Source organism: Mauremys reevesii, linkage group 1 (genome assembly GCF_016161935.1).
Source record: "Mauremys reevesii isolate NIE-2019 linkage group 1, ASM1616193v1, whole genome shotgun sequence".
Lineage (NCBI taxonomy): Eukaryota > Metazoa > Chordata > Testudines > Geoemydidae > Mauremys > Mauremys reevesii.
In genome coordinates, this window is record NC_052623.1 from 291197425 (window position 1) to 291219989 (window position 22565).

The 22565-nt window shown below is 41.6% G+C and overlaps 1 protein-coding gene across 3 annotated transcripts in view; it reads right to left on the bottom strand.

Moving 5' to 3' along the window:
- ZDHHC17 (zinc finger DHHC-type palmitoyltransferase 17) overlaps window positions 1-22565 on the bottom strand; it is a 132368-nt gene that overhangs the window by 71926 nt on the left and 37877 nt on the right. For all 3 annotated transcript variants that reach the window (XR_005587717.1, XM_039497953.1, XM_039497962.1), the window contains 2 exons: window positions 14222-14299; window positions 12660-12804 (listed from right to left, as the gene is read on the bottom strand). Coding sequence is in view for 2 of the 3 variants with exons in the window: in XM_039497953.1 (XP_039353887.1) it covers window positions 12660-12804; window positions 14222-14299 (223 nt within the window). In the remaining variant the exon portion in view is untranslated. The remainder of the gene's footprint in view (window positions 1-12659; window positions 12805-14221; window positions 14300-22565) is intronic.

Sequence of the window (22565 nt, forward strand, 5' to 3'; positions counted from 1 at the left end):
TTTGTAACATCACCAAATAAATTATATTATTGGTTTTGAGCCACTGGGGCTGTTTGACATTATTGTAACTAATTTTCCTTCAATTCTTGAACGTGGGCTGCCTTAAATTCATTACAACTGCACCATAAGAAACGTGTTATTCAAACAACCTAATTTCCCTTTTTGTATCTGTGATAGATGGTGTCCAACTTGTCCAGTATGCATGGTGGCTCCTAAGTAGACAGCTGCAGCGGCACAGCAGCCAGCAAACAGAGCTGTAAACAGGGGAGTTTCACAGGGAGTTCTGTTGGAGGAGCAGGTTTTTGTATTTTGTATTTTGTGTAGTTTGTAAGTGTGGAGGCTGGTAGGGGCAGGGTGCTGGGAGAGAAGCTGAGCCCTGCTTAGGGGGCGGGGCTTATCTGCCTAGGGGTCCTATAAAGGTAGCCAGCCAGTCAGGCAGCGGCATAGACAGCTGCAGCGGCACAGCAGCCAGCAAACAGAGCTGTAAACAGGGGAGTTGCACTGGGAGTTCACAGGGGGAGTTTTCGGGGGAAACTTAGACCTAGGCAGAAGAACCGACAGGCTAGTGAAGGGAGGGGGTGGTGGTCTGCCAGTGTTCTGGTGCCTGTTGGGGGTTTGTTTTGGTTTTTGTTTCTTTGACTAACAGGTTTTCAGTGGGAAGGCTATGACCGAGGCAGCAGTGAAAGACACAATGAGGATGACTGGATGTGGAAGCTGCGGCATGTGCATGATCCTGGAGGGGGTACCTGAAAAAAGAGTTTCGTCTGCATGAAGTGCTGCCTGATAGAGCTGATGGAAGAAAAGATCCGAGGACTGGAGATGCAGGTGGAAACTCAGGTTGAGTTTAGAAGGGGGTTCGAGCAGATGATGGAGCAAAGAAATGAGGCGGCTGAAGGGATAATCTCAGACTTGCAGATGGAAGCAGGACCAAAGAATTCTGAGGGGAGACTGCAGAGTGAGGAAAGTGGACGGTGGAAGCATGTAACTAAGAGAACCAGGCACAGGAAAAGACAGGCCAGTGAAGGAGAAATTGAGCTCAAGAGCAGGTTTGCAGAGTTGGAAAATGAAGAAGGGACACAGCAGGTGGTCACTGAAGGTGAGAGGGCAAGGAAAAAGAGAAGAGCAGCTAGCCCTACAGGAAGAGGGGAAGAGTCAATGGAGACACCACCAAATATGAGCCCCAGGAGAATACAGGATGGGTTGCGGAGGATTGCAAGGGCGAACAGGAATCGAGAGGACTTCCAGCCAGTGGGAGCAGGAGATAGAACAAAGAATCATACTGTCACCAGGAAAAGGCAGGTCTACGTGATTGGGGACTCCTTACTGAGAAGAATAGACAGGCCTGTAACTAGAGCTAATCCGGAGAACAGAAGGGTGTGCTGTCTGCCGGGTGCTAAGATACGGGATGTGGACCTGAGGCTGAAAAGGATCTTAATGGGAGTGGGAAAGAATCCGTTGATTATCCTTCATGTGGGAACGAATGATACGGCTAGGTTCTCGCTGGAACGTATCAAGGGAGACTATGCCAGGCTGGGGAAGACGCTTAAGGAAATCGAGGCTCAGGTGATCTTCAGTGGGATTCTGCCTGTTCCTAGAGAAGGGCAACAAAGGTGTGACAAGATTATGGCGATCAACAGATGGTTCAGGCAGTGGTGCTATAAGGAGGGCTTTGGGATGTACGGCCACTGGGAAGCATTCATGGACAGAGGACTGTTCTCTCGGGATGGACTTCACCTGAGTAAGGAGGGAAATAGACTTCTAGGATGGAGGCTCGCCCAACTGATTAAGAGAGTTTTAAACTAGGAATTTGGGGGAGATGGTTGGGAGATGTCCAGGTAATCTCCACGCCGGAATTTAACACCGAGAGGGAAGAAAACAAAGTAAGAGAGGATACAGCCATGAGCAGAAGAATGGACATAAGGAGGAAGGGTAGTGTAGATACCAGTCTAATAGGTGATACTGGTGGTAGAATGTCTGTGCCTAACCAGATAAAGAATGTCAGTGAAGCCAAACGGCAAAAATTAAGCTGTCTGTACACTAATGCGAGGAGCCTAGGTAACAAAATGGAGGAACTAGAGCTACTGGTGCAGGAAGTGAAACCGGATATTATAGGGATAACAGAAACATGGTGGAATAGGAGTACAGGTATTGAAGGCTATGTGCTGTTTAGGAAAGATAGAAATAAAGGCAAAGGTGGTGGAGTAGCATTGTATGTCAATGATGAGGTTAACTGTAAAGAAATAAGAAGGGATGGAATGGATAAGAAAGAGTCTGTCTGGGCAAAAATCACATTGGGAAAGAAAGCTACTAGAGCCTCCCCTGAGATAGTGCTTGGGGTGTGCTACAGACTGCCGGGATCTGATTTGGAGATGGATAGAGACCTCTTTAATGTTTTTAATGAAGTAAACACTAATGGGAATTGTGTGATCATGGGAGACTTTAACTTCCCAGATATAGACTGGAGGACAAGTGCTAGTAGTAGTAATAGGGCTCAGATTTTTCTGGATGTGATAGCTGATGGATTTCTTCATCAAGTAGTTGAAGAGCCAACAAGGGGGGATGCCATTTTAGATTTGGTTTTGGTGAGTAGTGAGGACCTCATAGAAGAAATGGTTGTAGGGGACAACCTTGGTTTGAGTGATCATGAGTTAATTCAGTTCAAACTAGATGGAAGTATAAACAAAAATACATCTGGGACTAGGGTTTTTTATTTCAAAAGGGCTAACTTTAAAGAATTAAGGAAATTAGTTAGGCAAGTGGATTGGACTGAAGAACTTGTGGATCTAAAAGCAGAGGAGGCTTGGAATTACTTCAAGTCAAAGTTGAAGAAACTATCAGAAGCCTGCATCCCAAGAAAGGGGAAAAAAATCATAGGCAGGAGTTGTAGACCAAGCTGGATGAGCAAGCATCTCAGAGAGGTGATTAAAAAAAAGCAGAAAGCCTACAGGGAGTGGAAGATGGGCGGGATTAGCAAGGAAAGCTACCTTATTGAGGTCAGAACATGTAGGGATGAAGTGAGAAAGGCTAAAAGCCATGTAGAGTTGGACCTTGCAAAGGGAATTAAAACCAATACTAAAAGGTTCTATAGCCATATAAATAAGAAGAAAACAAAGAAAGAAGAAGTGGGACCGCTAAACACTGAGGATGGAGTGGAGATTAAAGATAATCTAGGCATGGCCCAATATCTAAATAAATACTTTGCCTCGGTCTTTAATAAGGCTAATGAGGAGCTTAGGGATAATGGAAGGATGACAATTGGGAATGAGGATATGAAGGTAGATATTACCACATCCGAGGTAGAAGCCAAACTTGAACAGCTTAATGGGACTAAATCGGAGGGCCCAGATAATCTTCATCCAAGAACATTAAAGGAACTGGCACATGAAATTGCAAGCCCATTAGCAAGAATTTTTAATGCATTGGTAAACTCAGGCGTTGTACCGTGCAACTGGAGAATTGCTAACATAGTTCCTATTTTTAAGAAAGGGAAAAAAAGTGATCTGAGTAACTATAGGCCTGTTAGTTTGACATCTGTAGTATGTAAGGTCTTGGAAAAAATTTTGAAGGAGAGGGTAGTTAAGGACATTGAGGTCAATGGTAATTGGGACAAAATACAACATGGTTTCACAAAAGGTAGATCGTGCCAAACCAACCTGATCTCCTTCTTTGAGAAAGTAACAGATTTTTTAGACAAAGGAAATGCAGTGGATCTAATTTACCTCGATTTCAGTAAGGCATTTGACACCGTTCCACATGGGGAATTATTAGTTAAATTGGAAAAGATGGGGATAAATATGAAAATTGAAAGGTGGATAAGGAACTGGTTAAAGGGGAGACCTACAACGGGTCATACTGAAAGGTGAACTGTCAGGCTGGAAGGAGGTTACTAGTGGAGTTCCTCAGGGATCAGTTTTGGGACCAATTTTATTTAACCTTTTTATTACTGACCTTGGCACAAAAAGCAGGAATGTGCTAATAAAGTTTGCGGATGACACAAAGCTGGGAGGTATTGATAACACAGAGAAGGACCGGGATATCATACAGGAAGATCTGGATGTCCTTGTAAACTGGAGTAATAGTAATAGAATGAAATTTAATAGTGAAAAGTGCAAGGTCATGCATTTAGGGATTAATAACAAGAATTTTAGTTATAAATTGGGGACACATCAGTTGGAAGTAACAGAGGAGGAGAAGGACCTCGCAGTATTGGTTGATCACAGAATGACTATGGGCTGCCAATGTGATATGGCCGTAAAAAAAGCTAATGCGGTTTCAGGATGCATCAGGCGAGGTATTTCCAGCAAAGATAAGGAGGTGTTAGTACCGTTATACAAGGCACTGGTGAGACCTCATCTGGAATACTGTGTGCAGTTCTGGTCTCCCATGTTTAAGAAGGATGAATTCAAACTGGAACAGGTTCAGAGACGGGCTACTGGGATGATCCGAGGAATGGAAAACCTGTCTTATGAAAGGAGACTGAAAGAGCTTGGCTTGTTTAGCCTAAGCCAAAGAAGGTTGAGGGGGGATATGATTGCTCTTTATAAATATATCAGAGGGATTAATACTAGGGAGGGAGAGGAATTATTTAAGCTTAGTAACAATGTGGACACAAGAACAAATGGATATAAACTGGACACTAGGAAGTTTAGACTTGAAATTAGACGAAGGTTTCTAACCATTAGAGGAGTGAAGTTCTGGAACAGCCTTCCAAGGGGAGTAGTGGGGGCAAAAGACATATCTGGCTTTAAGACTAAGCTTGATAAATTTATGGAGGGGATGGTATGATGGGATAGCCTAATTTTGGCAATTAATTTGGCAATTGATCTTTGATTATTAGCAGGTAAATATGCCCAGTGGTCTGTGATGGGATGTTAGATGGGTTGGGATCTGAGTTACTACAGAGAATTCTTTCCTGGGTGCTGGCTGGTGAGTCTTGCCCACATGCTCAGGGTTTAACTGATCGCCATATTTGGGGTCGGGAAGGAATTTTCCTCCGGGGCAGATTGGCAGAGGCCCTGGAGGTTTTTCGCCTTCCTCTGCAGCATGTGGCACGGGTCACTTTCTGGAGGATTCTCTGCAGCTTGAGGTCTTCAAACCGGAATTTGGGGACTTCGATAACTCAGACATAGCCTAGGGGTTTGTTATAGAAATGGATGGGTGGAATTCTGTGGCCTGCATTGTGCAGGAGGTCAGACTAGATGATCATAATGGTCCCTTCTGACCTTAAAGTCTATGAGTCTAAGTAAATCCTGGAAATTTTAATACTTAGTATTCTATAGTTATGTTTATGATCAGCTATGCTTTCTAGGTTAACTGCAAAGAGGGTATATCTCAATTTGCATGGCAACAAAGCATTCTAAAAGGGTCTGAAGGCCAACAACTGGATTAATATATGCCAGTCAGCTAGAAATGGTCACAAATTTCTGGCTAAAAATGCCCTTTTTGCAAAACTGACATTTTCCACATGAAAATTTTGATTTTTCAACAGGAAAATCATAATGTTGGCACCTTGGCTGCTTGTCCAAAAGGCTCTTGTCAATTTCACTTTCTGCTAGCGAAACTGAGGGTACGTCTTCACTACCGGCCGTATCGGCGGGTAGCAATCGATTTCTCGGGGATCGATATATTGCGTCTCATCTACACGTGATATATCGATCCCCGAACGCGCTCCTGTCAACTCTGGAACTCCATCAACGCGAACGGCGGTAGCGGAGTCGACAGGGGAAGCCGCAGACGTCGATCCCGCGCTGTGAGGACGGTAGGTAACTCGATCTAAGATACTTCTACTTCAGCTACGCTATTCACGTAGCTGAAGTTGCATATCTTAGATCGATCCCCCCCCTAGTTTAGACCAGCCCTGATAAAAGCTTTCCCACAGTATTAGTGAAGCACAGAGCCCTGCTTGCCTGGTCTCTCCCTTCCTTCCCCCCCTACTCCCCCCCACCCCACCTCTACCCCTATTCCAGCCAGCTCTGGGAGCTGGAGAGGCAGAGAGCTCTGATGACAGGAAAACATGATGAATTCTGCCACTATGAGAGGTGTAGCCTTGTCCAGAAGGACGGCTCACAGAGATCATTGCCAGGTGTGTTCTTACTGAACTGAGGGATACACTTTATAATTTTAAAGAAAGTAAATAGTCCAGTACAACTGGAATTGGAGCTGCTACTGGAGAAATCCAATGCTGCCTTGTCCACATAGAAAATCTCTTCCATTGGGCTTTTTTTGTCACTCTGGTCCAGGGTTTCTTGCTTTGGACCAAGATGTCTTGAACATGCAGCAGAGCAGCTTTTTCTACAGATGTCAACCAGCTAGCCTCCAAGATGCCAGATTCAGGGATGTCCTATTTGGATGCAGGATTGGGCCATTGTTCTGCGAGACCAGATTCAGTAGAACCAGCAAGGTCATGAGTCTATTGTAAATCCCTATTTGTGCAAGAGGCTTAAGTAGGTCTGCAATCTTGAGCAGGACTCATGGTTCTCAGATAAATCTCTGATGAGTCACTCCACCAGTTTGTTCTAGAGCCTAGGAGGTGCAGAGAACCATGAACCAGCCCGTGGGATCAAGAGAGGGGATCACAGAAGCAAGGTTAGCCATATGGAATTTGAAACAACCAAAGAAGTTTGAGATAAAGATCAAGGATGGGTCTCCAACCCCTTTCTTCTTTTTAAGAAACAGTTAGAATAAAATCCCCTGCCTCTGAACTCTGTGGCATTTCCTCTACCCATCCCAGCTGAATGAGGGAGTCCACATCTTGTTTAAACAATCTCCCATGAGAAAGGTTCCTGAAGATGGACAGGATGGGTGAGGAGGGGACAGAAACATTTTGAAATTGGATTGCTGATTATCTGCGGGATCCAGAGATATGAGGTTATCCCATGCCAGCCAGTTGCCAAAAGGAGTGTTGGAGGGATCCAGCCAGACTCTCAACACACACATCAAAACTGGTTCTTTCCTGAAGCCCCAAGCTGTGGAGCAGCCAAGGAAGAAGCAGAGGGTTGCCTCTCCTAAAAATCACTGCTTCTTCCTCGGGATCTCCTTGGACTGTTGCTTAGTACCATACTGAGACTGTGATTCCTATCGGTAGAATATCTGCTGTTGTTTTGGATTCTTCCTCCTTGGAGGCTGGTACATACAGACCCAAGAATCTTAAGATTGTTCTGGAGTCTTTAAAGTATATGGAGCACTTCATATGTACCACTATTAAAGAGGTAATTGCCCTGGAATAGGAGGTCCTCAGTGGTAACCTGGACCTCCCTTGGAATGCCCAATGCCTTAAAACTAAGCAGACTTCCTCATCACCATGGCATCAATCATTGTTCTGGCTGTTGTGTCTGATACTTTGAGTGCCCCTTGGAGAGCCATTCAGGCTGTGAGCTGGCCTTCTATCAAAGGGGACTTCACTTCTTCATGCTGGTTTTTCACAAGTTTGTCCATAAAATTGCAAAGTTTGTCCCATATAAAATAAATTGTATTTGGGGAACAGCTCCTGATAATTGGTTACTCTCATCTGCAGGCTTGCTGGGGGGTACACCTTCCTCCCAAAGAGGTCTAACTTCTGGTCTTTCTCCCAAAGGATGGTCTTAAAGCAGCATAGCCAGCCTGGCTTCTCATGAGGACTAGTGTGTTGGTAAAAATATTCCAACCCTACAGCAAACTCCTCTCAGCACTTTTTGATATTTGATGTGACCAAGGCCACATGTCAAATCACTTTGGCCATTTCAAGCAGTCTGTTATTAATGGGCATGGCTGATTGCCCCATAGAGGAAGGCAGCACTATACCCAGAAGTCTGTGTTGATTCTCCTGGATAACCTGCAACAGGATAAGCAGCATCTCCACCAATCTTTTTAGCAAGTCCTTTTAGCTCTTCCACAAAAGCGGTGATGGAGGCTTAACCACTTTGTCTGGACAGAATGAGCTGACTGGAGGCTGATATACTATTGGAGAGTAGTGATCTCCATAGTATTCCTCCCCCCCTCCAGAAGCTGAATTAAATACTGAAGTGGAACCCAAGATGATTGGAGCTGCTTCTTTGGCAAGAGGGACCTGGCTCTCAAGACTGTGGATAAAGCCAGCTTCCTGGAATAGGGATTCACCCCCGTAGGGGTACCAGTATCGCCTCAGTTGATAGGGATAATGAGGATGGCTCATGAGTGGGTAGTAGGTGGGGTGTGCTCTGTGGGTCCATGATGATCTTCTGGTGCCCCTCAAGTATTCTTCCTTGTAGTCTCTGCTTGATTCCCACTGTGACACTCACAGAGGTGTGGGAGGCACTCCAGAGGAGAAACTCTGCTATGTACCTCTGGGCAGATCTATCAGGTGTACTCCATCTTTTGGGAAAGTACCTTGTGGTGTTTGGAAATTCCCCCCCATAGCCTCCCAATGAGAGGTGAGTCCGATACCATACCTACAGAGAGGTGTTTCACAGGTGCTGTGGAGGGGAGTAGTGCTGACATAGAGAGTTGGTATGCTGCCGAAACTGAAGCCTCCAACAGTGTCAAGGAAAGAGATCTGGCTACAGACACTTGGTGCCATAATTCCCAGTGCCTATGTGAACAGAGCTAGGATGCTCTATGATGATACATTTGCTGCCAAAACCTGTGTCTTTCTATCAAACCTTGGAGGCAGCACTGTTCTTGGTATGGGAAGAGGCCATCTACAGCAACTTTGGGTTTGGTGCTGGGGCACTGGTATAGGATTCCACTTCAAGGCTTTTGGAGGAATGAGCCTTAGGAGAGGCTTTCTTCATCCCATGCTTAGAGAGGAGGATTGGTGCCTGCCCTGGTCCCTGAAGTGGTGCTTTTTAGGGCCCGTTTCTGAACACGTCATCTATGCAGCTGACAAGTGGGTCTTATGAAAAGCCAGCAAGTGTGGCATCTCAATTCATCAGGGCATTGGCAGCCTGGAGCTAACCAGACACCTGGAGGGTCTCTGAAGGTCTACCCAGATCCAATGAGGCTTGCACCTTTCCAAGATGAAGAGTTTCAGCTTTGCCTCTGTAGTCTGAGTCCTCTTGAAGTATGACATGCATATTAAGCAGCACTCCAGAGCATGGCCTTCTTCAAAGGACAGCAGAGACAAGGAGTGTCTCTTGTTCATGGGCATAGCAATGTCGCAGGAGGAGCTCTTTAACCGCGGTGACTTAGGGTTAGCCATTGTACAAGGGGGGGTCTGCACAAAGGAGAGATCTCTTGTACGGAAAGGAAGTGGGAACTATCACCATTTTATCTAAAACTAAGTACTTCAAAGCAATGGGCAAAGAAAATTTTTCAACAAGAACTAAGGCTAACAAATTATCCTAGTGAGAGAAAGAATTGTGCTAGCTACTTGCTAAGATCAAAGAATGTGGATACTACAAGGTCTGTATAACAGCCACAATCAGTAAAAAGGAATTAAGTGCAGGTTGCGGCTGGCCCACACTTTATACTTTCAGATTCAGGGAGTGAAAGTGCACTCAGGGTGAAAACATGAACCCAGTGGACACTGCTATTCAAAAGAATCCAACCTCACATGCCTGAGGTACATGTGCACCCAGAGTGCAATCTGTGTGGATAATTGCTCAAAGAAAAAATTCCAGTCCCCAGACATCTTTACTCCTAATGGCGCAGTGGGAACTAGGGAAAAGGGATGAGGCTGGTATGTGCTTATATCCCATTGATCCCTGACTGCCAGAATGGTCCTTGGAGCCAGAGACGTTCAGTAATGCTTAGAGCAGTCTCACAGCTACTTTAGTTGTGCAAGAGGGAAAAGCCTAGAAACACAGGGCCCAAGATTCATAAGTGCAAAGGTTACTTAAGGTAATGGAATGGTGGTTGAAGCATGAAGGGACATACGAATCTTTAGTGCATCTTACACGTAAATATCTTGCAATGCCAGCTACAACAGTGCCATTATCTCCTGCAAATTGTAACCAACCTTGTTCGTCTGAGTGATTGACTAACCAAGCTGTAGGACTGAGTGGACTTGAGAGTGATTTTACATTGTTTTGTTTTTGAATGCAGGGCTTTTTGTACATAATTCTACATTTGTAAATTCAATTTTCATGATAAGGAGATTGCACTACAGTACTTATATGAGGTGAACTGGAAAATACTTTTTTTTTGTTTTTTTTACAGCACAAATACTTGTAATCAAAATAAAGTGAGCATTGTACACTTTGTATTCTGTGTTGTAATTGAAATTAATATATTTGAAAATGTAGTAAACATTCAAAAATATTTAAAATAAATGGTATTCTGTTGTTGTTTAACAGGGTGATTAATCATGATTAATTTTTTTAATTACTTGACAGTCTAAAAAACTGATTACTGAAAGCAATAGCTTTGAAAAAATATTTTAAAAGTTAAAAAGAATATACCAAGACCATTTTCTGCTAGTGTTGTCACTATACAGCAGAATCTAAGCAGAAAGTAAATGTGAAGTAAGATAATATATAGCAATATGAGACTGAAGATAGTAATCTATGCTACAGCACCATCTGCTGTTCCATCTCAGCTACTTTATAAAGGAACCAAATATAATAACTCTCAATTATCCAAATAGCATGGGGGACACGGATTTTATCTGGATAAACTAGACTGTTAATAATCAAGAGGGTAGAAGCCATTCAGCTGTGAGATAGCCTCCCCAGCAGCCAGAGTCTCCTTCTCCTCTTCGCAGTCCTGGCCAGGGGTCTCTGCTCTGCCCTGCTCCACTCACTCACTCCCCTGACAGCAGTGCTGCAGAGAGCTCCCTGAACTTCTGAAGGGCTGATGACACCCAGCCTCTGCAGGGGCAAAGTGTGAGGCACAGCATAGACTCGGGGGCTGGGACTCTGCTCTGCCCTGCCAGGACTGAAGCCTTCCCTACACCTTGTGCCTTTAGGGATTAGGTGTCACTGGCACTGCAGCAGTGCAGGGAGCCCTCTGCATCTCTGATGTCCTGGTCCTATTCACTCACTCTCATGATAGCAGGATGCGGAGGGTTCCCTGTGCTGCTGCAAAAGCCATTCAGCAGCAGGGTGGCCTCCTTCATGTCCAGGAGCTCCGCCTCTTCCTCACAGTCCTGTTCAGGGGGGTCTCTGTTCTATTATATAAAAACCTTCACATTATCTGAATCTCTTCTGTGTGTCCCAGCATGTGATACATGGTGGACAAGAAAGGGATTCAGAAAACGCAGTAGTTTGGATAATAGAGTTTTGGATAAATGGGAGTATACTGTTTATGTTTACAAAGCAGCCAGAACACAAGAATAAAGTGGAAAAAAGGTTGATGGAGCTCAGTTATGCCTGGATAATCATTGCCTGCTACATAGCATTTAGCTGGAATATATTGTTTTTAATTACAGGACTATAGGACTATTTGCACAAAGACACCAATTCCACGGTGATAGATCTGCTAGATTCACTAGATTTTGTTGTACTGCTTAAAAGATTGTTTACCATGAAAGTCAGTTACAAAAAATTATGAAGTCTTTTACCACTTATGTATTAATGTAAAATATAAGTCGAAACAATTTTAACAACATCCTGGCATTACATACTATAACCTATTCTTTGTAGTAATGTTAAATTTCATCAGACTGATTTGAGCAGCATAACAAAAATACACAATTGGAAGTACCTAGTAAAAAAAATAAGAAAGGATTTTTTTTTTTTAATGAGTTATGGAGACCATACCTGAACTCTCCTCTAGCAAGAACAAAACAGTGCTGAGTCATGTGTGCAAACTAGCCTATAATTAAGGCTAAGATTTTTTCACGGATTTTTTAATGAAAATCATGAACAGGTCATGGGCAGTAAAGAAAAATTCATGGAAGTCCATAACCTGTCCGTGACTTTTACTAAAAATATCCCTGACAAAATGGGGAGCCCAGCTGCGAGGTCCTCACACCACCAGCAGAGGTTTGGCAGCTGTGGGGACTGCTCCGCCTGTGGGGGCTGTGAGCACCAGGGTCCCCCAGCTTGGAGCTCTGGGGTCCCCCCGCCACGGCTGAATTCACAGAGGTCACTGGAAGTCACGGAGTCCATGACCTCCATGAAAAAAAATGGTAGCCTTACCTATAATTTATTTTGAAAATATTAATGGTGACTTTGGTTTAATGATACCTTTCAGAGACACAAAATGAGGGATGGAGGGACACTAGATGAGTTAATCTGAGAAGCAGATTATTTTTTATAGATGTACTGATATATCCCACAGCAAGGATGGGGAGATTGTTTTATTGGGTTGTATGCACAAAGATGTACTGGGAGCTAAAACAAAAATGTTCAGTCTCATGATATCATCATGCCTCTTCTGCCTTGTTTGCTGTTTACATGAGGTTTCAATGTTTTGGAGATTCGTGAATAATTAAAATATACTTAATTAAAATGATATTCAATGAAAGTAAGGAAAATAATATATAAATTCACTAGTATTTACACATATTATACTGGCATTAGACACATATGAACAAAAGCCAAAGTGCTCACACAACTGTTAACAGATGGTATAGGCTTCAATTAAAATGCAGTAGTCTAAAAGTACAACACAGTAATAATATAAAAAGACATAACAGTTTCCAAAATGACAGATCATTACATTACCCAAATAGTAAGCATAGTTTTTAACTATTTTCTTACTATTGAAATATTCTCTTTAGGAGTCTATTTATTAAAATGTGTTATTTTATTTGAATTTACCTGTCCCTTTGCTATCAGGTAAGCAACAATAGACGTATGCCCGAACTGGGCAGCCAAGTGAATACAACTGCATCCTTCCCCATCAATTAGTGACGGATCTGCACCATACTTCATCAGTTGTACAACCATGGATAAGTGACCCTGTCTAAACATAACAGTGAACACAAACATACCTGGTTAATTATATATATAAAATTTGGTAACATATTTGGATGGAAAAATGTTAAATTCAAACATTTTAAATTAAACAATTATATCATTATATCACTCTGAACTGAAGATTAGAACAACTTTTCCTTTGAAAATGATGATCACTATGCATCTGATTCTGCAAACATGTGAACAACCAAGTATGAGACTAATTAATTTTAAATTTTGTTTTTAAAACAAAGTCTATAAACAGATTAGTTGATTTTTTTTTATTTTTTTTTTGGCATGGAGGGGTGCAATGTATCCTTCTATTATAGGGAAAACAAGTGATGCTTTGGGGCCAACACTTTCCCTGCACTGCATTAAAAGCATCCATAAAATCTTTTTTAGCATAATAGCCATCAGGATTCTCACCATTTTTGTGATAAGGTGCCAAATATGCACAGTTGTCAGTGCACAGCTGCGACACCACAAAATAGGCCCTTCCAGTCAATCAGAATATGGCTTTGGTCAATTGGCGTTCAAAGTGACAGTCAAATATTCTCTGAACCTGACTGAATTTAGAGCAGTAATAATCTGTTTAAGAGTTCATCTTATAATAGATATATAGTAAAATATGATCTTTAGCCCCAAAGGAATAAATTAGTTTTAATATTTAAAACTAACCCTAACAGATTAGCCTCATGAGTGGATTTTTCACTGCGAAGTATCAACATAATTTAATATTTTAAATGTTCCAAAGCCCAATATCCCAGGCCTCCTTTTTGCAGTACATAATTATGAATATTAGTACATATATACTTCCTTTCCCATTCATTTCTACTCAACTGTATCTGAAGGAGTAACTACTAGAAGACAGTTGTCTGCCCAGTACCGTATATAGGAATTTATCCACCCCTTTTATTCTTTAACAGTGTCCTACATAATAATTCTGATCTCTCCTGGAGTTTAAAGTGTACCTTTAATCATCTCCTGAATTTATGAGGCAATGGTCTGGACAGCATCAGACACAAACTGTCTCCTGACTGTCATCCTCCACTTCTGTATTACTAAACCCCACCAGATACTCAAGAGCAAGATTCCCAAAGCAACAGTAAAGAGAGCTGCAAATCAACCACTGACTCCAATTTTTATACAATATATATCCTCTCTTATCATAATGATCAGTCTCTTCTACATCTGAAACTAGCAAACTGGTCAACAGATGAACTGAATGTCCATGTCCTTAGAGACAAAACGTATAAATGTACTCAGTTACTACCATCAACTCAATTTCCCAAGTTCATTTGTGCATGGAGGCACAACACATACCCATAATAGAAGTATATAACGGAATTGTCATTCAAATAATGAACAACAAATTACTGTCTAATTAAACTGGGAGGAAAGAATATCCAAGAATTTTTCCCCACCTCGTTGCCCAGTGAAGTGGGGTGGAATTTAAATCTCCTCCCAGCTGATCAACAATAGCACCCTTTGATATGTAGAATCTAAAAACAGAATGAAAAACATACATTTAACCTAGATTGTTTTGATTACAATCATAAACATGAAAGATAAGTGACAAATATATAATTAAAAAGAGACATGAGATGCAGGTTTAAAAAAAATATTCCCAGTCTTCCTATAACAGATCTCCTCCTTGAAATTGCCGGTCTTGAATTTTTGACACACACAGCTTTTTGCTGGTCTAGTCTTATTTTAACATTACTTTTATTAACAGCAAGATTGATAATTTACTTATCACTATAAGTGTTAATGTAAAAAGATTTACATTATTGTAAATAGAGGGAAGGTTATTTACAATTTTTTTTAAACTATGTTATAATTAAAGTAAGTTTGATTGAGTAAAGAGATCTTTGTGTTTGACTATGGAAAACAGACAGGAATATTTGCAGAATTTTAGTGAAAGTAAAACACAGTTTTAGACAATTCAATTTGAAGCATGTGTTATCACTGGAATGTCCCTACTGAAATCATTGTTCCAGGAATGAATGTTTCTGTTATGCTTTTAACCAAGTGTAAAGATTTTACATGCTTCTCAATTACAGTTATTAGACAGAGGACAAAAAACATTAGATACTTAAAAAATGACTGGATAGAAATTAATTTTTCTGAAAAACATTTTTAAGCAGACCAACCACCTGTAGGACAAATTGAATTATCCACATTTAATCTGTAGCAAATTCATATTTATAACATACGCACAGTTTTTGTGAGCTAATTATTTTCCCTATTGAAGTATGCTTTCCCTGAGAGATTAAATTGGTAAAATGAGGAAAACAATGTAAGTCATAGCTAACTAACAAAAAAGGCAAATATGTTTTTAAACACAAGTCTTGTCAGAAATTTTAACAATACAGTTTCTTCAATGCAGGTCAATGGAAACCTCTGCAACAGTTAAAGCAGAATCTTACATGCAAAATTTGGTCTCAAATCCATATTTCAGACATTTTAAAATTTGGAGGTGTTCAGATCCAAGTTTTTAGTTCAGCCCAGTATAAAGCAAGAAACCACCTATAAAATTCAGATCTGGACTCCAAAACAACCCTCCAATCCATCCCCAACCGGTGGATGTTCAGATCTGTCATTCTGGTTCATTACCCTCTCAATTTTCAATAAGTTATTTTGCTAGTAAATCATGTATGAAGAAATCATATGATAGGGCTCAAAACACCTAGTTACAAGAACATCTACAACAGAAGAAACATGGAGAATATTGGGTCTCTTTTTTAAATTCTAGATGCCAACAAAGAGAAGTTATATATCACTAACTGTTTACCTCTTTCACAGTGAGGCAGGCCTGCATGCAGCCAGTTAGGAGTGACATAATTACAGGGTTTACATTTGCTTTTAAATTTAATCAAGAAAGACGGGAGCAAGTGCATAGTCAAGAGGGAGGGTTTTTATATATAACTTTGTAGGTGAATTTAGTGCTTATGAAAGTGAGTGAATAACTACACTAGTCAGAACTAGCCATCATGCAGGCATGGTACCGTCCAGAACTTCCTCATTAACCTCAATTCTCACTTACATCTCTTCTATACTTCAGCAAATCCCGTACAAGGGAATGACCCCTACTTTTGAACGGGAGAATAGTTCTGTTTGTGCTCATTCAGCCTTTGGACTCTATTAAGAACAGTGCCAATTGAGAGGGGAGTACTTGTAATACGGGCACATGTCATCCAAGAACTCAATCCTGATCAACCCCTTGGATCTACTGAATGAATAAGAGAATACAAGATTACTTTTTAACAATGGCTTTCAGATGCTACTGTACCTTTTAAATAAAGTAATATAGATACCAGACCAAAAAAAAATAAATACATATAGGTTGGTAGTTTAAGTTGTTTAAGACTTATTTGACATTCCAGCCACTGTAGTTGTCAGACAAGCCAGAAGGAGAAGGAAAATAAGAAGGGGTATAAAGAAAGGGAAGAAGAGCAGGAAAAAGACAAAAATCTCTCTCACAAAAGAGTCCTGGTTGCTTGAAGAATCCAGGTGCCTTACATTTTATCAATTCTGTATATAGACCCTCCCTCAAAATGATGGGGAGAGGTAGAAGATTGCCTGCCTTTTATCTAAAAGAAGATGGACAAAAACCTCCTGGCTAATAGCCATTTATGGACTTAGCCACCATGAATTTATCCAGTCCCCTTTTAAACATTGTTATAGTCCTAGCCTTCACAACCTCCTCAGGTAAGGAGTTCCACAAGTTGACTGTGCGCTGCGTGAAGAAAAACTTCCTTTTATTTGTTTTAAACCTGCTGCCTATTAATTTCATTTGGTGACCCCTAGTTCTTGTATTATGGGAATAAGTAAATAACTTTTCCTTATCCACTTTCTCAACATCACTCATGATTTTATATACCTCTATCATGTCCCCCCCTTAGTCTTCTCTTTTCCAAACTGAAGAGTCCTAGCCTCTTTAATCTTTCCTCATATGGGACCCTCTCTAAACCCCTAATCATTCTAGTTGCTCTTTTCTGAACCTTTTCTAGTGCTAGAATATCTTTTTTGAGGTGAGGAGACCACATCTGTACACAGTATTCGAGATGTGGGCGTACCATGGATTTATATAAGGGCAATAATATAGTCTCAGTCTTATTTTCTATCCCCTTTTTAATGATTCCTAACATCCTGTTTGCTTTTTTGACCGCCTCTGCACACTGCGTGGACATCTTCAGAGAACTATCCACGATAACTCCAAGATCTTTTTCCTGACTCATTGTAGCTAAATTAGCCCCCATCATGTTGTATGTATAGTTGGGGTTATTTTTTCCAATGTGCATTACTTTACATTTATCCACATTAAATTTCATTTGCCATTTTGTTGCCCAATCACTTAGTTTTGTGAGATCTTTTTGAAGTTCTTCACAATCTGCTTTGGTCTTAACTGTCTTGAGTAGTTTAGTATCATCTGCAAACTTTGCCACCTCACTGTTTACCCCTTTCTCCAGATCATTTATGAATAAATTGAATAGGATTGGTCCTAGGACTGACCCTTGGGGAACACCACTAGTTACCCCTCTCCATTCTGAGAATTTACCATTAATTCCTACCCTTTGTTCCCTGTCCTTTAACCAGTTCTCAATCCATGAAAGGACCTTTCCTTTTATCCCATGACAGCTTAATTTACATAAGAGCCTTTGGTGAGGACCTTGTCAAAGGCTTTCTGGAAATCTAAGTACACTATGTCCACGGATCCCCTTGTCCACATGTTTGTTGACCCCTTCAAAGAACTCTAATAGATTAGTAAGACACGATTTCCCTTTACAGAAACCATGTTGACTATTGCTCAAGAGTTTATGTTTTTCTATGTGTCTGACAATTTTATTCTTTACTATTGTTTCAACTAATTTGCCCGGTACCGACGTTAGACTTACCGGTCTGTAATTGCCGGGATCACCCCTAGAGCCCTTTTTAAATATTGGCATTACATTAGCTAACTTCCAGTCATTGGGTACCGAAGCCGATTTAAAGGACAGGTTACAAACCTTAGTTAATAGTTCCGCAACTTCACATTTGAGTTCTTTCAGAACTCTTGGGTGAATGTCATCTGGTCCCGTTAATGTTAATGTTGAGTTTATCAATTAATTCCAAAACCTCCTCTAGTGATACTTCAATCTGTGACAGTTCCTCAGATTTGTCACCTACAAAAGCCAGCTCAGGTTTGGGAATCTCCCTAACATCCTCAGCCGTGAAGACTGAAGCAAAGAATCCATTTAGTTTCTCCGCAATGACTTTATCATCTTTAAGCGCTCCTTTGTATTTTCATCGTCAAGGGGCCCCACTGGTTGTTTAGCAGGCTTCCTGCTTCTGATGTACTTAAAAAACATTTTGTTATTACCTTTGGAGTTTTTGGCTAGCCGTTCTTCAAACTCCTCTTTGGCTTTTCTTATTACACTCTTGCACTTAAGTTGGTAGTGTTTGTGCTCCTTTCTATTTGCCTCACTAGGATTTGACTTCCACTTTTTAAAGGAAGTCTTTTTATCTCTCACTGCTTCTTTTACATGGTTGTTAAGCCACGGTGGCTCTTTTCTACTTCTTTTACTGTTTTTCTTAATTTGGGGTATACATTGAAGTTGGGCCTCTATTATGGTGTCTTTAAAAAGGGCCCACGCAACTTGCAGGGATTTCACTTTAGTCACTGTACCTTTTAACTTTTGTCTAACTAACCCCCTCATTTTTGTATAGTTCCCCCTTTTGAAATTAAAGGCCACAGTGTTGGGCAGTTGAGATGTTCTTCCCACCACAGGGATGTTGAATGCTATTGTATTATGGTCACTATTTCCAAGCGGTCCTGCTATAGTTACCTCTTGGACCAGCTCCTGCGCTCCACTCAGGATTAAATCTAGAGTCGCCTCTCCTTGTGGGTTCTCGCACCAGCTGCTCCATGAAGCAGTCATTTAAAGTATCGAGAAATTTTATCTCTGCATTTCGTCCTGAAGTGAAATGTTCCCAGTCAATATGGGGATAATTGAAATCCCCCACTATTATTGGGTTCTTAATTTTGATAGCCTCTCTAATTTCCCTTAGCATTTCATCATCACTATTACTGTCCTGGTCAGGTGGTCGATAATAGATCCCTACTGTTATATTTTTACTAGAGCATGAAATTTCTATCCATAGAGACTCTATGGAACCTGTGGATTCGCTTAAGATTTTTACTTCATTTGAATCTACACTTTCTTTAACATATAGTGCCACTCCTCCCCCCGCACGGCCTGTTCTGTCCTTCCGATATATTTTGTACCCCGGAATGATTGTGTCCCATTGATTGCTCTCAGTCCACCAGGTTTCTGTGATGCCTATTATATCTATATCCTCCTTTATCACAAGGCACTCTTGTTCACCCATCTTATTATTTAGACTTCTGGCATTTGTGTACAAGCACTTTAAAAACTTGTCCCTGTTTATTAGCCTGCCTTTTTCTGATGTGCCAGATTCTTTTTTATGTGACTGTTTATCATCTGATCCAGCCCTTACATTATACTTCTCATTCCTCTGCTCCTGACTATAACCTGGAGATTCTCTATCATCAGACTCTCCCCTAAGAGAGGTCTGTGTCCGATCCACACGCTCCTCTGCAGCACTCGGCTTTCCCCCATCTCCTAGTTTAAAAACTGCTCTACAACCTTTTTAATGTTTAGTGCCAGCAGTCTGGTTCCACTTTGGTTTAGGTGGAGCCCATCTCTCCTGTATAGGCTCCTCCCATCCCAGAAGTTTCCCCAGTTCCTAATGAACGTGAACCCCTCCTCTCTACACCATCGTCTCATCCACGCATTGAGACTCTGAAGCTCTGCCTGCCTACCTGGCCCTGTGCGTGGAACTGGGAGCATTTCTGAAAATGCCACCATAGAGGTCCCGGATTTCAGTCTCTTCCCTAGCAGCCTAAATTTGGCTTCCAGGACATCTCTCCTACCCTTCCCTAGGTCATTGGTACCTACATGTACCACGACCACCGGCTCCTCCCCAGCACTACACATAAGTCTATCTAGATGCCTAGAGAGATCCGCAACCTTCGCACCAGGCAGGCAAGTCACCATACGGTTCTCCCGGTCATCACAGACCCAGCTATCTACATTTCTAATAATCGAATCTCCCATTACTAACATCTGCCTTTTCCTAGAAACTGGAGTTCCCTCCCCCGGAGAGGCAACCTCAGTGCGAGAGGCAACCCCAGCACCATCTGGAAGGAGGGTCCCAACTACGGGAAGGTTTCCCTCTGCTTCCATTGACTGCTCTACTTCCCTGGGCCCTTCTTCCTCCTCAACAGCATAGGAGCTGTCTAAGCGGAGGTGGGACAATTCTACAGTGTCCCGGGAAGCCTCATCAACATACCTCTCTGCCTCTCTCAGCTCCTCCAGTTCCGCCACCCTGGCCTCCAAAGCCCGTACATGGTCTCTGAAGGCCAGGAGCTCCTTGCACCGACTGCACACATACGCCACCCGCCCACAGGGCAGGTAATCATACATGCGACAGTCAGCGCAATAAACTGGATAGCCCCCACTCTGCTGCTGGGCTTCTGCCTGCATTGTCTCCTAGTTAGTGAAAGGGTGGTTTACGGAAAGTAGTTTTGGAATGTGGTTTGGTTTATAGGTTTAGGGGGGGGCCACGGGGAAGGGGTTAGGGCTGGCGAGAGGCTCCCACTCCCTTCCCACTCCCCTTCTAAACTCCCTTGTCGCAAAGCTCCCTGGTCGCTTGTGCGCGGCTTTATAAAGCCCTGGCCTGAGTGAATGCCCCGCCCACTGATTAAGGCTCAGCCAATTACCAGAGGCTTCGAGCTTTCAAACCTGCCTCCAACTGCCAGCCAGAGCACACGGTCCCTCAAACAACCAAACAAACAAACACAAGCTCAGCACACAGCAAGTAACCCCCAAACACAAACACACACACACTACAGACAGTCACTTACCCCACAGATGCTGTATTAGCTCCTCCTTCACCTGGAGAACTCCCTTGCGAAACTCCCTGTTAGCAGCCCCTGTTTCAAGGTCACTAGAAGTGCCATTCACTGGACCTGAGAATTTTGCAGTAGCATGCTTGCATTGCAAATACTGCAGCTGAACAGCTGCTCTGAAAAGTTTAACTGATCTGAACAGGCCTTGGCTACTGGGCATTTAACAGGTCTTATTCTTGGGTATTACGGCATCACAGAGATTCTGCAAAATATCTAGATTGAGGTTTCTGGCGTTTTTTTTTTTACTAGTGCTGTCAAGCGATTAAAAAATTAATCGAGGTTAACAGTGCTGTTAAATAATAATAGAATACCATTTATTTAAATATTTTGGATATTTTCTCTGTTTTCAAATATATTGATTTCAATTACAACACAGAATACAAAATGTATTTTAGATTTGTTTTTTATTACACATATTTGCACTGTAAAAAAACAAAAGAAATAGTATTTTTCAATTCCCCCATTACAAGAACTGTACTGCAATCTCTTTATCATGAAAGTTGAACTTACAAATGCAGAATTATTACAAAAAAATAGCTGCATTCAAAAATAAAACAATGTAAAACTTTCGAGCCTACAAGTCCACTCATTCCTACTTCATGTTCAGCCAATCATTCAGACAAACAAGTTTGTTTACATTTGCAGGAGAAAATACTGCCTGCTTCTTGTTTACAATGTGACCTGAAAGTGAGAACAGGTGTTTGCATGGCACCAGCATTGCAAAATATTTATGTGCCAGATGTGCTAAAGACTCATATGTCCCTTCATGCTTCAACCACTATTCCAAAGGACATGCGTCCATGATGATGATGGGCTCTGCTCTATAATGATCCAAAAAAGTGCCAACCAATGCATGTTCATTTTCATCATCTGAGTCAGATGCCACCAGCAGAAGACTGATTTTCTTTTTTGGCGGTTCAGGTTCTGTAGTTTCCGCATCGGAGCACGCTCCATGCCTCATCCCTCTCAGATTTTGGAAGGCACTTCAGATTCTTAAACCTTGGGTCGAGTGTTGTAGCTATCTTTAGAAATCTCACATTGGTACCTTCTTTGCATTTTGTCCAATCTGCAGTGAAAGGGTTCTTAAAATGAACAACATCTGCTGGGTCATCATCCAAGACTGCTATAACATGAAATATATGGCAGAATATGGGTAAAACAGAGCAGGAGGCATACAATTCTCCCGCCCTCCTCCCCCAAGGAGTTCAGTCACAAATTTAATTAACACTTTTTTTTTTTTTTAAATGAGCATCATCATCATGGAAGCACGTCCTCTGGAATGGTGGCCGAAGCATGAACGGACATACAAATGCTTAGCATATCTGGCAAGTAAATACTTTGTGATGCTGGCTACAAAAGTGCCATGTGAACGTCTGTTCTCACTTTCAGATGACACTGTAAATAAGAATAAGGTAACATTATCTCCCATAAATGTAAACAAACTTGTTTGTCCTAGTGGTTGGCTGAACAAGAAGTAGGACTGAGTGGACTTGTAAGCGCTAAAGTTTTACATTATTTTGTTTTTGAGTGCAGTTATGTAAAAAAAAAATCTACATTTTTAGGTTGCACTTTCATGACAAAGAGACTGCACTACAGTACTTGTATGAGGTGAACTGAAAAATAATATTCCTTTTGTTTACCATTTTTACAGTGCAAATATTTGTAATAAAAATATAAAGTGAGCACTGTACACTTTGTATTCTCTGTTGTAATTGAAGTCAATATATTTGAAACTGTAGAAAAACATTCAAAAATATTGAATAAATTTTAATTGAGATTCTATTGTTTAACAG